The 15,401-nt window shown below is 36.2% G+C and overlaps 1 protein-coding gene across 1 annotated transcript; it reads left to right on the top strand.

The window, feature by feature from the left end:
* The first annotated feature begins 804 nt into the window (after nt 1-804).
* LOC125655637 (succinate--hydroxymethylglutarate CoA-transferase-like) lies at nt 805-14,767 on the top strand. Its single transcript, XM_048886004.2, has 14 exons — nt 805-949; nt 1,074-1,131; nt 1,301-1,374; nt 1,478-1,563; nt 1,847-1,897; nt 2,610-2,730; nt 2,872-2,963; nt 4,448-4,591; nt 5,668-5,763; nt 8,337-8,408; nt 9,489-9,586; nt 11,327-11,429; nt 11,571-11,634; nt 13,133-14,767. The coding sequence occupies exons 1-14, from the start codon at nt 841-843 to the stop codon at nt 13,279-13,281; spliced, it is 1,317 nt and encodes a 438-aa protein (XP_048741961.2). The 5' UTR covers nt 805-840; the 3' UTR covers nt 13,282-14,767.
* Nucleotides 14,768-15,401: the final 634 nt, after the last annotated feature.

The raw sequence follows: 15,401 nt of genomic DNA, 5'->3' as shown, positions 1-15,401 counted from the left end.
AATGCACCAGACTAAAAGTTGAAGTTGTAAAACGGAAAATGATAAGCCGTGCAATCAATAAAATACCCCCACCCCCACCCCCAGACCTGCACCGTGGTGATGTAGTCCTTATGAGAAATGAACAGGGGGGAAACAAGCGTGCCTCTACGTCTGGCGTACAACCGTATACCGCTGTGACGGTTAAAGAAAAATAGTAGCTGTCACTTCCTCATCCGAGACGGAAAACTGACGACTCGCAATGTATCGTTTTTCAGGAAGATTCCAAACATTTTCGCTTCAGATTTCGTTGAACCAAAAATCGCTGAAGAGGAGGATATATTACTGGAACTTTTTTCGATAGGTTGTAACTCTAGTCATTTTAGACAGACTGTAACTTGCAATTCTAATGAAAATATGTCTGTTGTTGACTGATTTATTTTCAGATTCAATCTCAAAATTGTATGTCTGAGAAAAAGAAGAAAGTAATCAGTGATTGTTATCTGATACATACATGTACTTGTAATTGTGCAGAACTATTTCCGACAGCGTAATATCAAACCTAAGTACCCAGTAATTTTCCATGATAATCTTTGATGTATTTTGTTTGTTTGTTGTTGTTTTCTACAAGTGGGCGTGTTTAATTACACTAGTTTATAATATTACATGTAGTACATGCATTAACCAGTCTAGTTTATGAATATCACAGTATTCAAACCGCACATGTCACTGTAAGATTAACATATTACTCGTTTAACCAGGTTATTCAATCATACACCTCGGGTTTGTTTAAATGTTTTATCGCGAGGAGAGCTCCATACTTCGATTGAAATACAAGAGGAATAACTCTATCGTACATTCGACATGTTGGGGTGGCGCATTGCTTCATCAAAATTTATCTGCGTCGAATGCAGAAAATGGATTTCATTGGGCGTTATACGACGAACATTTTCACAAAAAAGCGATACATCAGGTATGTAACATTAATTAAAACACACACTCACAATGAGATGTATGAGTACCAGACTGGAAATATGACCCTTGTAAACAAAACTTAAATCTATGGGAAGCAGTCACGTATTTATTTTGTAATGCAGAAAATGTGTCCAAAATTTCCGGACCACTTTCGGGATACAGAATTCTAGATCTCTCAAGGTAATGTTAATTAGATGGGTGATAAATGAATTAATGATCTGATGAAATAATTTTGATTTCAATGGAATGAATTACAAGGTAATTATTTAAAATGACAAATCGAATGATAATTCAATTAGATAAACGTTAACTTCAAATGTATATAATAATGTGTAGCATATATCTACAGAGTACTGGCTGGGCCTTATTGCACGATGATCCTGGGCGATCTAGGGGCAGAGGTTATAAAGGTGGAAAGACCAGGTATGATACGCTAACTACAGGGACGGACGGACGAAAAGAGGAAGTTTGCAATTAACGAACAATAGATACTCCTATTCATAATTGTTTCAATATTTACTTCTAGGATTCGGTGACGACACCAGGTCATGGGGTCCGCCATTCAAGGGCCCGGAAGCTGTCTATTTCCTCACTGTGAACAGAAACAAGAAGGTAAAAGGTCGATATAATTTAAAAAGTTATAATTCTGCCTCACAAATTTGTTTTTAACTTGTACTTGTCCTTTAGGTTATTGGGTTTTTTCTAAATAATTTTTTTTAATGTTATTTTATAATTTCTTAGTACTAAGATCCTATATTGTTTTTATTTTTCGTCTCTTTCGCTCATAGAGAAACAATACTTATATATACGATCAATAACATAAATAATTCACTTACTTTTAACAAAAATAATTGTAACGACATTTTCTAAGAAGTAATGCCTTAGTATTTCACAGAGTGTTGCTGTTGATATCAAATCCAAAAAAGGGCAAGCCATCATCAGGCAGGTAAGCATTAGCAATATTGTTTCTGAACAAGTGTACATTACAGGGCTAAGCATATGTTCTAAATTCAAACGATGTTTGTTTGTGATACGGGTCCTTGGTTTTCGCGGTCTCATCCGAAGGACCGCCCCATTTCTTAGTCGCCTCTTACAACAAGCAAGGGGTACTGAGGACCTATTCTGATCCAGATCCCCACGGGATTAATGAACAGTGATGTGTTTTACGAAAGAAAAGTAGTATGTATTTAAACAATAAAATGCTTTCTTTGTTGTTTCATCGGGTGATGACGATATCAAGCATTGCAGAAAAAAATGCATAACCCACGATAGCTAAAACAGATAAAACAACAAAGAAAGACATTTGATTTCTTGTATTTTTTAAAGATATAAACTAGAATTAAGTACTGATATATCATATGGTTGATCCATTCGTTACGTTAAACGGAACAGCCAATGCACCCTTAGACCTTGATGCCACTCCATATTTGGTCATGATTATGAGGACAGGTGATAAAAAAAAATAGATCGAACTAATTTACAACAAACATGTATTCATTGTCTATGATGAAAGCAATGTCAATTTCAAAAGAAATATTAGAGAAAAGATTCAATGAATGTAAATATACTTGACGTATATACATGTACATGTATGTGTAAACAAATAGCCAGAGAAGTCCATTGTGTGTTGATATCAATGAATGAACACCTTCTGACAGCTTGCAGGTGAATGTGATGTACTGGTTGAGAACTACATACCAGGGAAGTTGGACGAATATAACCTGGGATATCAGCAATTAAAAACAGATGCCCCGCGGCTTATCTACTGCTCCATATCAGGTGAATAACTGTGATATTATTAGACTTAGTGTCAATTGGAGACTGGTTCCCTGCCAATGTGGACGCTTTACCTGACGCATTACTGATAAGTCTAGATTCAGTGTGCCTAGATCACTGTTTATGCTGACGCTTTAATTGTAGGTTATGGACAAACTGGACCATATGCTAAACGAGCAGGATATGACGTCATAGTCTCTGGAGTGGCTGGACTGATGCATATCACAGGTCCTAAGGTAAATTTAAATTTTGTCCCTCTACGCATGTCCTAAGATAGATGTTATGTCAGTAACGAAGGTTAACTTCGAAAAATGTACACGCATTCTCTACAAGGTGAATATTTTTAAAATCTAATCTGGTTTGTACAATTTCGGATAAGACGCCCGGGTTAAGAGAGGCGTTGACTCGAGAGTACTGTTATCATTTGTTAACGCGTCTAATTTTACCTCATCGTCGGAACCCACGGATTTTTTATCATTTGTTAACACGTCTAATTTTACCTCGTTGTCGGAACCCACGGATTTTTTATCATTTGTTAACGCGTCTAATTTTACCTCATCGTCGGAACCCACGGATTTTTTATCATTTGTTAACGCGTCTAATTTTACCTCATCGTCGGAACCCACGGATTTTTTATCATTTGTTAACGCGTCTAATTTTACCTCGTCGTCGGAACCCACGGATTTTTTATCATTTGTTAACGCGTCTAATTTTACCTCATCGTCGGAACCCACGGATTTTTTCCTCCGTTACATTGAATGTAGTGTGAATGTTTCGACGATGATTTTGTCCCGAAATTTAAATATCTTTTCATCTAAAATTTTGTAAGAAAGTATTCCATGTAGTAAAAACTGCCCCATTATTATTATAATAATCACTATACATTTTTATATATAAAACTCCTCCGCGTTTTGTACATCACGTTGATGGTTTAGTTTGATCTGAATAACTTGTGCCTGGCATACGATTTCAGCGCGGTTTACGCACATTGTTTATCAAATATTCAGCATGTCATATTCATATGATCTCAAATACATACAAGTACGAAGTAACATGAACTTTTTGTAATTTTATTGAGATCTACATGAAAGGCAGAGGAGACCGATATACATTTTGTAACTTTTGTTCTTAGGATACAAAGTATCATTGTACTTGTAATATTATGAATATCAATTGTATAATCCAAAAAAATCATCGAATTCATTCTCCTTAAAGTTACAACGAAAACGCGATGTACAGTATTGACGTCATCAGTATAGCTCCATACTATTTTGCCAATGGTTACAAGGCCATGGTACTTTGGGAGCATGTTGAATTATCCCTGTACAGTTTTACTTGATGAATAGTAAAGTATGACTTGTTATCGTTATTCGGGTTTGATGTGTTAAAGATGTGAATATTGATAAGATTTAGAGAATCATGAATGAACTGGAAACGTTTTCATTTGGTTACTATGGGTCTTTTGGGTTCTATTTATAGATCCTCCTTTAGTTAGTAATCCCAAATACTAAATAATATTGGGATTGGTTGTAGTTTGCATCATATGGTCAATTACATAGAAATGGAAGTGATTTCAAAATTTCCAATACATTTGTACTTTCAGGGAAATATAACAAACAAAAACAGCTAGACTAAGTGATTTTTGAGCATTGCAAAAAATTATATAAGTGTAATCACCATGTCTGTCTTCCTGGGTATTTTCGTCTTTTTCTGTTTCTAGGATGGTGAACCTTGTAAAGTGGGCGTGGCTATGACAGATCTGTCTACCGGATTGTATGCGCACGGCGCTATCATGGCCGCCATCTTACAACGACAGACAACAGGTCAAGGTCAACACATAGACTGTGATTTATTTTCTACACAGGTTTGCTTTTATTTAATGAATCCTTTGTTTTTTGTCAGTTGTTCATTTTATCTTATATGACTTTCACTGGCATAGAATAAATAAACAATGTGCTGTTAATATATCTCCCTCATGCATAGCTCTTATCCTTGGACGAATTTGGTTCCACTTGTTTGGCACGCTGTTTTTGGCTATATTTAGATCTAAATCTTCATAGTTATTTCGGATTTCAAACACTTCGGTTGAGCATCACTGAAGAGACATTATTTGTCGAAATGCGCATCTGGTGCATCAAAATTGGTACCGTATAAGTTTTACACATGTATATGAGAAAAAAATGATTGCAACGCAACTTTAATCCCCAAGGCTATGAATTGCTTTTCATGATATTATATTCTTACAGAGCGTGGTTTACAAGTTTTATATATAAAATCCAAAGAATTCGCCAGGCCACTGCAATATCTACTGATTCTGTGCAGTGAATTTCAAATAATCGGTGTACAATTCACTCACGAATAATTATAGAATATGCGTTTTCCTGTATTAAAATTGGCGGGAAATATGTTATTAGGATATTTACAGCTCGATATCGGGTGAATAACTGTAATATTATTAGGATATTTACGGCTCGATATCGGGTGAATAACTGTAATATTTTTAGGACATTTACAGCTCGATATCGGGTGAATAACTGTAATATTAGGAAATTTACAGCTAATATCGGGTGAATAACTGTAATATTATTAGGACATTTACAGCTCGATATCGGGTGAATAACTGTAATATTATTAGGACATTTACAGCTCGATATCTGGTGAATAACTAATATTATTAGGACATTTACAGCTCGATATCTGGTGAATAACTAATATTATTAGGATATTTACAGCTTGATATCTGGTGAACAACTGTAATATTATTAGGATATTTACAGCTCGATATCTGGTGAATAACTGTATTATTAGGACATTTACAGCTCGATATCGGGTGAATAACTGTAATATTATTAGGATATTTACAACTCGATATCGGGTGAATAATGTATGTTTAGGAATTGCTTCTGTAAAACTTACCGATCTCCGTGTTTCTTGTGTCAGGTAGCATCATTGGTCAATATAGGATCTAATTACTTAAATAAAGGAATGGAGGCGACAAGGCACGGTACAGCTCATCCAAGCATAGTCCCATATCAGGTAACTAATTTATAACGAATTCAAACTGATGTAATATAAAGTACAGCTCATCCAAGCATAGTCCCATATCAGGTAACTAATTTATATAACTAATCCAAACTCTGATGTAATATAAAGTACAGCTCATCCAAGCATTGTCCCATATCAGGTAACTAATTCATAACGAATTCAAACTGATGTAATATAAAGTACATCTCATCCAAGCATTGTCCCATAATGTATAAATGCAGCCTGCCTAATACATATACAGCTCATTGAAATATTTTAACCGCTTCTTTATATGTATAGCGATCATCGTGTCGCCTGAAAGCCTATTAAAATTTTGATGGAGGAAAGTTACGATGAGTCTTGGCTTTCATGAGCTACTTCTCTGATTAAAGTTTTCCGGAGTCTTCCATCAGTCGTTTGTTAACTCCCCACATTTTCAACTTCTTCTCAAGAACCGACGTGCTAATTTCATGAAGGCAAGCCACTTAGCATCTGTGGGTGAAAATTGATTCAAATTTCACGGTGGTTTTTTTTTTCAAAGTCAGGCTAATGTTCCAGATTATATAATTATTAGAGAGAAATTGGTAAGACAAATGGAAAAATTCGGTTAAGTGTTTAAATTGATTTCGCAAGTATCATTGGACTAGAAAAAGCAATTCTTGGGTAAAATCAAAGTTTCCTGATATATGAAGATTCACGTTAGCTGAAACATGAGTCCTGAGGTCAAGGTGTGTCACTATAGCCATGAAGAGTTGTACATAGGATTACAATTAAAACTTCATTATGAATTATCCCTTGGGAATTCTTGTTAGAAGAGGTCCCCAGTACTTCCTAGACATCTGACCCAAAGACCATATACTATTTTAAAAGAACTGGAAATTTGATTTGTTAATTGAAATTGTTTCCAAAATTAGCAAACGCGCGGTAAAGCGTTCGCCCCGCATATGGAAGGTCGGGTTCGAATCCCGATTGCGATAGACCTAAGTCGTCAAAACAGGTAGTGACAGTTCCATCACCAAACGCTCGGTATCAGGTGTGAATGTCGCGGGTCCTCGAAGATACCTTACAAACGGATGTCCCATGTCACAGTAGGTGTGGCACGCTAAAGAACTCTCACTGCTCTATGCCATAAACCGCTGAGTATAGGCCTAAATTTGAAACCCTTCACCGGTATTGATGACGTCTGCATATGAGTGAAGAATTCTCGTAAGGGACGTTAAACAAGATACAATCAATCAGTCAATCCAGCTGATTTTGAAATTTAGACTTAAGTATATTCTCAGTTTAGGATCTTGAGGCCAGATCTCACCTCGGTTTTTTCGAGGGTCTGTATTTACCGTGATCTCGATTTTGTTTTCTTTATAGGATTGATGAGATTAAGTTATATTAACCTTTTTCCATCGGTATGTATGGGAAATTCGTAAAAATAATTCTTTTCAAAAACTACTAGAATACAATATAATTATGCAATTGATATTTAGATAGTCTAGTATAATGTAATGTCGTTCATAAAATCACACCCCGAGGTTAAGGTGGGGCCACAATTCATGAATTTGAGTTTGAATTACATAGGATTTGTCGAAAAATTCTTTTCAGAGACCACAAGATTACAATGCTAGTATATTTATTGATTGTATCTTGTTTAACGTCCCATTCGAGAATTTTTCACTCATATGGAGACGTTACAATTGTCGGTGAAGGGCTGCAAAATTCAGGCCTATGCTCGGTGCTTATGGCCTTTAAGCAGGGAGGGATCTTTATCGTGCCACACCTGCTGTGACACAGGTCTCGGTTTTAAATTGCGGTCTCATCCAAAAGACTGTCCTCCATTTAGTCGCCTCTTTCGATTAGCAAGAGATACTGAGGACTTATTCTAACCCGGATCCCCACGGGATCAATGCTAGTACATATGCCCTATCACATGAAGGTAGCCTTGTATGGTGAAGGTTAACGTTTGATCACACAGTGACCTCAGGGGGTCAAAGCGAGATCACGAGAGGGGTGTAAAATTTCACAGAACATATTGAGATTTGAGAAAAGACTTAGAAGTGTTCTCAAGAAGCAGACCATTGCATTCAATAGAATAGTTTGTGGTAGAGGGACAATTGGATCTCAAATCAACATGGTTTGATTTGCTGAATTGATGTGAAAGCATCCTCCATGTTGTGTAGATTCAAATTTTTTCACATCATGACACGCGAATGAGGAGCTGGAAAAAGAGGCAGGTTTAAAAATTTTGCATAGAATTTTATAGGAAAACTTTGAAAATTTCCTTAGAAACCAAAATCATTTTTTTCCCATTTAATCTGAACGTATATAATGTAGATTAAACTTCACACAAGGATTTCCCGCATGGAAAGTGAGCTAGGGGGATTGGGCTGTTTGGGATAGAATGTTTTACGTGGGGAACTGCTGATTGGAAGCTGTGCGATATGACAATGGTTCTCCTGCTTTCTCTACAGTAATCCTAGCATTTTGCATTCGACAGTCTCCAGGCTAATGGAGGTGCATATGCATGATACATCAAGCCTGTTAATTGTATAAAATTATGCCACGGCTAACAAAACATACATTTCTATTCCTAGGCTTTCCAAACCAAGGATAGCTATATTTTGGTAGGAGCAGGAAATGATGGACAATTCAAAATTCTCTGTAAGGTATTGTCATTTTACTTCTCTCTTTGTTTCTAAGATTCTACTACTAAACAGCACGTTAGTCAAATTTGGTAAAATTGGATAACATTGTATTTGTATTGGTAATTGCTTAAAGATACAGTACAGCCATCGCGGTTCCCTTATTTACCGCGTCCCCGCGACGGAAAGTTAATCCTTCCGCATTACACCGTCGCGGTTTTTCATAGCGGGGCTTCGCGGGACTATGTTTATACCGCGGCGGAGTAAACTACCTGTATTTGCACAGTTGATAACAAATCTGAATACTGTATCTTGTCTCCAATGACAGTTACTTCCAATGGATAGAATCAATTGAAAAGTACAATTTAAATCTTATGCATGTATCTTTGTGAATTAACATTTTCTCAGTGTTTCAGAACGAATATATACGTGCATTATCCGTATAATCGACAATGTAAAACATAATTTACTTCAGAGATTTTGGTTTCGTATTGTCAGTGATGATCACGGGGAAGTTAATCGGTAGTTATAAACATCGTTTTAATAGAAATTAATTTGAAACTAGAGTTTAGAAAATATTAGATAACATGTCGAAGAGATCTATACCTTGACAGTTCTGTCTTTCCTGTCAGATCATGGCTTACAGTGTAGTTTTCTAGTCAACTGAGATTAAACATGCAAATTGCACGTGCATGGACAAGTATCTTTCTTTTGCATACATTTCATTTAATTTGATTTCAAAAAAAAATATAAGAAATAATTCATTTGCATCGATTTTAAGAAAAATCAGTATTTCATATTACAGCATTTAATGAATGTGTTAATGATTAGAATAAATCTAAAACCCAATTCTGAAACTTATTATAATAGATATTTCCTTGATAATCATCGCACGAAAAGGCATGATAAGATAAAATAAAAATACTTCTATTTGTAAAACAATAATTGGGCATTGAAATGCATGTATGATCATGTTTTATACGTTGAAAAGCGAAACCAAGGCGAATACATTAAACTGAGACTAAAAAAATGTACTCCATTAACAAAATATCCAGGGTTTTTTTTTTGGAATCAATATTATTAGATAATTGGTGTCTCCGACAGGTTTTGAACTTGGAACACTTACATGATGATGAGAAATATTCTACAAACAAAGCCAGGGTAGCAAACAGAGAAGAATTATTAGGAATTCTGACAAACATGTAAGTATTCAAAGTCAGTCCCATCTCTACCTTGATCATATGACGTCCAACACTTGATCATGTGCATGACGTCGGACACGTGATCATATGACGTCCGACACAAATATGTACTCATGGGACAATAGAAAAATCAAATCCACCCTGTGGATTAGGCGTCATTTAGAGATAATGTTAAAACATATAGAACATTAATACTGTTAATAGAACCATCTGAAATATCCAAACACAAACCAGAGGAATATCAAGAGAAGATTTGGAAACATACAGTTTACTCCATTTCAATATTAGAAAAAAAGGAAATCTCCAGCCCCAATCTCTGATTTTCTTTACATTAGAATATCGGTTAAATTCAAATCGCTTTTATTTCAATCTGCTTAGTTGATAAGGTGTTATGGGGGGGGTGTGTGTGTTAGTTTGTGTTTATTTATTTTTTTAGGCCTATTTATTATTATTATTATTTTTTTTGGTTGGGTTTTTTTTTGGGGGGGGGGGGGGGATTCCCTTTAATTTTGGTTTAACTGTTATATTGAAGTTTTGCTTTAACGCTTATATTGAAGTTCCGCTAGACGGTAGTTGTCACGGTTAGTGAGATTGAAATTGCACAAGTAGAAAAAAGGTTCCGTTGATTTCTTTCTCATGCATTTGTTTTCATTATGTGTTTATCTATCAGTAGAATAACAGTGGGATAAGACCACTCTTGAAGGTTGTGGATGTGATCGTTTTTGTGAGAACGCGCGACTCTCACTTGGATGAGTTAGAACTCGCCTGACAGACGCGCGACTCTCACTTGGTTGTGTAAGAACTCGCCTAACAGACGCGCGACTCTCACTTGGTTGCGTAAGAACTCGCCTGACAGACGCGTGACTCTCACTTGGTTGCGTAAGAACTCGCCTAACAGACGCGCGACTCTCACTTGGTTGCGTAAGAACTCGCCTAACAGACTAACAGAAGCGCGACTCTCACTTGGATGAGTTAGAACTCACCTGACAGACGCGCGACTTTCACTTGGTTGAGTAAGAACTCGCCTGACAGACGCACGACTCTCACTTGGTTGCGTAAGAACTCACTTGACTGACGCGCGACTCTCACTTGGTTGAGTTAGAACTCGCCTGACCGACGCGCGACTCTCACTTGGTTGCGTAAGAACTCGCCTGACAGACTCGCTACTCTCACTTGGTTGAGTTAAAACTCGCTTGACAGACGCGCCACTTTACACTTAGGGCGGTAGGTGCTCGTTTTGCAACCGGAAAGTTCTGGGTCCGATTCCCTGTTGTAGCGCTTCGTTTGATAAGATTAAGATAGGTAGTGACTGCATGTTCCTTCGTCAAACGCCCTCCATTAGAAGTGAAAATTTAAATTAGACCTCAAAAGCAGATGTTCCCTGTCACGATAGACGTTGGTAGTTTTAAGAACATTTTTTGATACGGCTTTCAATATCATGCATAGATAACACGGTGTTGTTTCAACTAAAACTGCCAATGACTCTATATATGAGTGTAAAATTCTTATATCAGTCGAACACAAAATACTAATAAAGAAACAATGCAAATGTAAAACGTTTGGCGAAGTAGCATTGCCTACTGTAAAAATTGACACAGTCAAAACAGAATTGGGGCTCAAATTCGTGACCCACTGGTCACGAAAAGAACGCTGTAATCACTGGGCCACAACGAATGATTCAAAATACATGTAGGTAATTTATAGTTTCCGTGTGTAATTGTGAATTGATTTTGTATTTAGGTTCTCTTCGAATTCTACGCAATATTGGCTTAATTTATTAGAGGATTCCGGGATTCCTTATGGCCCAATCAACAATATGGAAGCCGTATTCAACGATCCACAGGTAGAAAAAATGGATTCATATTTGACACTGTTAGGCAGAGGTAGCCAAATCATACAAGTTCTTGTAATACATTCTGACTATTGTTATGAGACAAAGAATCCAAATATTGATTTAACTAACGTTTGAAAATGTATTTTACAGGCATTGCATAACAACTTGTTACAAGAGATTGTTCATCCTACAGCGGGCAATATACGTATTCCAGGTTTGACTTTTAACATCTAGAACCTCATAAGGATATGTTGGTTTTCTCCAACATAAATTTTTTGATCCATGAGAATATATCATTCTGCAGTATAAAAAGGTTAAAGATAACGAACAGTAATCAGTCTCATAAATCCCATAAAGAATGCAAAACCAATAAAGCGCAGCTACGTTTGGCCCTTTTAAAATAGGGCAAATAAGGACCCCTTGACATATACCATACGTGGGATCAGGTGCCTAGGAGGAGTAAGCATTCCTTTTTGACCGATCACACACGCCGTGAGCCCAATATCTTGAACTGAACGGAGTTATCCGTAGTCAAAATCAGTATCTGAAGAAATGACTAACAATACACGTATCAACACTTTGCCGCGAGTGATGTCCCTTTGAGGGGTCAGCCAAAGATCATTCTGGGAAAAGTCAAGTTATCATTCTTTATCCTACCAGATGTAAGAGATTACTACTGTGAATTATATTTAAATTTAAAGTTTTCATACACGTCTATGCTTTGCACAACCCTGGGACATTATTGTAATTGACTGCAGTTGATGAAAATAACATGACAAACCTACAGATCAGAAAACATTGGGAAATACTATTTCTTAACGGCAGACAAGGGGCTTAACTTGCGCGAAATGTTGATACGAGTATTGGAGTTTCTGAGGTGTCTTTTATTTCGAGTTTACTGAAATGTATCGAATCGAGTCAATCGACTTTTGAAAGTTAGTATTTTTATTGGATAAAACATCATCGGTGTATCCAAGTGTTGAGTCCACAGCAAGATATATTTTCGTCACATATAGGAGTTTCTGATAAATTCTACCTTGCAAGAATATAAAATTAGGTCAGTTAGTAAAGGAGCACAATTGGTGTCCATGGTAATTCCAGCAGACTGTTTGAAGACCTGGTCACTGTATTAACATTGAGGAATCCAGTATTTCTTCATATCAACTTCAAAGCGCTTGTGCGTACATGTATAATCGGAATTGTGTTTTGGATGACAGAGCACAAGATACAGGCTACTGACAAGTTGATGTTGCAGGCGTTTCGACAGTCGTGTTTAAAGTCAGCATTTCACAATTATTACGATATAATTTACAAATACAACCTGTCATTGAGTCAAATCTGTCTGACATTGTTAGGTCGTTCTTTATACTTTTGATTTTGACTGCGGATTACTCCGTGTACCTGATCAAGCTGTAGGGCTCACGGCGGGTGTGATAGGTGTGATACTCCTCCTAGGCACCTGATCCCACCGTCTTTGCCCAATTCTTATAATTCTGTGTTCCTTATAGGAAATTTAAGATTGATCACTGTTCATCATCTTCACCTTCTCGTATACATTTTTCTCTGAAAAATTCCAGCATGTTTATCAAACTATTGCGCATTCTCTTGAATATCATCAGCTGCAAGGAGATATGATTTGATATTTGCGGTGTGCTTGTTTTCTTGTAGACACCAAGACTATTGTTAATTAGAGCAGTTTTCTAAACCTACAGGTCCTCCCGTTCGGTTGAGTGATTTCCCGCGTCCATGTCCCACTGCGCCACCTACATTAGGACAGCACACCGATCACGTGATGAAGGACATACTGAAGTTAGAGACTGATGAGATTGAACAACTGAGAAGAGAACATGTTATACAATGAAAATTGTTAACTGTGTCCTGGATATTTTAATGATTACTGTCTATATTCTATGCTTTATTTTTTGTGATCAATGCTATTTTAAAAATTTAATGCGTGTGCATTGAAGCATATAGACTTAAGACCTAGAAGTTTTAGGTACATGTTATTTGAGGATAGAAATTTTCATTATGCCACCAAGTGAATTGAAATTGTTTTAAGGTAGCTCCATCCTTGATGACGTCTTTTAAGTGTTTGCAAAATCTTTATTTAATTAAACTTTGCGCATGATAGAAATATATCTTTTGGAGGAATTTTATTTCCTAAATACAAAAATAAATCTGGTAAACTATAAACACTGAAAAAGGTTATATTTCCCATAAACAATGAATTTGGAATTTTTTAGAATGTTATCAAGGACAATAACTCTTATCTTCTGTATGTACACATACAATAATTTCCCCCGATATCCACAATTGATTTAATCATATGTATCAATAAAGTAGCTTTTTTAAAATGTTGACGTTATGAATTGGTCATTTTAACAATTTATTTTATTTTTAAATGAAATTGTGCAATTTTCTGGTATTGACATATTCTTCTGTTTTTGTATGTCTGACATCTTTAAGAAGGTGGCAACATACATATTTTCTTTGGTCATTGATTACATTAATCTATATTTAGTGGAAATTAATAGAGTTTTTCCACTTTCAATCATTGATATTGATCATTCCCTTGCGGATGGAGCTACCTAAATAGAGGGTGCATACTTTGGTGTGTCACCAATGATCAACATCCGTGTTTAATGCCAAGAACACATTAAATACATTCAATGCTGTTTACCCAGTAGATCCTGTGGCGTTTATCGCTCATCAGATACATGTAATAATGTACGAAATTCGAACAGACACTGGTAATGAAAAAAAAAATCATTGGTGTTACGATATTCTCTCATAAACATGCATATACATGTATGTGTGTGTAACTTTTATTTGGCAATTATTTTGTCGCTGATGAAAAATTCACAAAAGATCTCCAATGTTGGTTTCACTCGTTTTCCTTCCAGCAAACTTGATAGATCTGAGGTTGGTGAAAGCGATTAAGTGGATTACATTTACTCCAGTCAACAAGAAGATTAGGTGCTGCAAGGTCATCAAACATACATATTCATATACAGTTGAACTGCGGTATCTCGGATACCATGGATATGTCGAAGCGAGTTGATCTGAATTTCGACAAATTTTTCCACATTGTAAAACCCTGTTAAATCATTGCACGTACGTATCTATGAGGCTGTACGACATGTCATACATTATTTCACCTGTTTGAATCAGAATTATTTAATTTCAAGTCGGCGTTTACTAACAACCGTCACTCTGCCATTTGAAGTGACAGTCGTGTGTACAGTTCAAACTTTCAGATCATCGGTGGTCTTATCTGTGTAAAGCTGTGTATTTTGTTACAACAGTACCGTGCCATACGTTTAATAGAAATAAAATTATCAAATACCTCTTAGTGATTTGTTGTTTTATGCTCTCTGCATCATGTTGGAATTACCCTGATGCGCGTGGGGCTATTCATAGACGCCTGTCATGTATAATTTATGCGTCATCCGGAACATGTTGGGTCTTTTATCAAAAAACGCTTTTCGATGAAAGGACCAAGGTGTTCCGGATGATTATGCGTACCACAATATATTTACTTTCTAAATAATCTTCTTATTATTTTCTTTTACATCCAAATGTTTTCAAGCATGTAATTAAGGGAAAGTTAATGACTTTAAAGCAATACAAGCTGTAACTGACGGAAAATAAATTAAAAAATAAAAGAACAAATAGTCAACATATATGTGATTGAATATATATAACTTAATAGAATCAGAGTGAATCTGAAGCAATAAAGCCCTCAAATAAGCAGAAAATATAGATTCATTGTCATCCTGTCAGTAATTCCTGCTCGTAACCTCCGAGGTACATTGACCTTGGAGGTCACCAGTTCGGAAAAAGCGAAAGAGGCACTGAGCACGTGTTAGATTTGTAAACAGTCTAACATGCCAATTTTATAGAAAATTTACAATCAAAATTTCATTTGAGTGGCACATTTGCGTAATTATTACCTTTTTACACTTGCATAGCATTTCTAGT

Source organism: Ostrea edulis, chromosome 7 (genome assembly GCF_947568905.1).
Source record: "Ostrea edulis chromosome 7, xbOstEdul1.1, whole genome shotgun sequence".
Taxonomy (NCBI): domain Eukaryota; kingdom Metazoa; phylum Mollusca; class Bivalvia; order Ostreida; family Ostreidae; genus Ostrea; species Ostrea edulis.
Note: the sequence above shows the minus strand (reverse complement) of the source record. Positions and strands in the feature narration are given on the sequence as shown.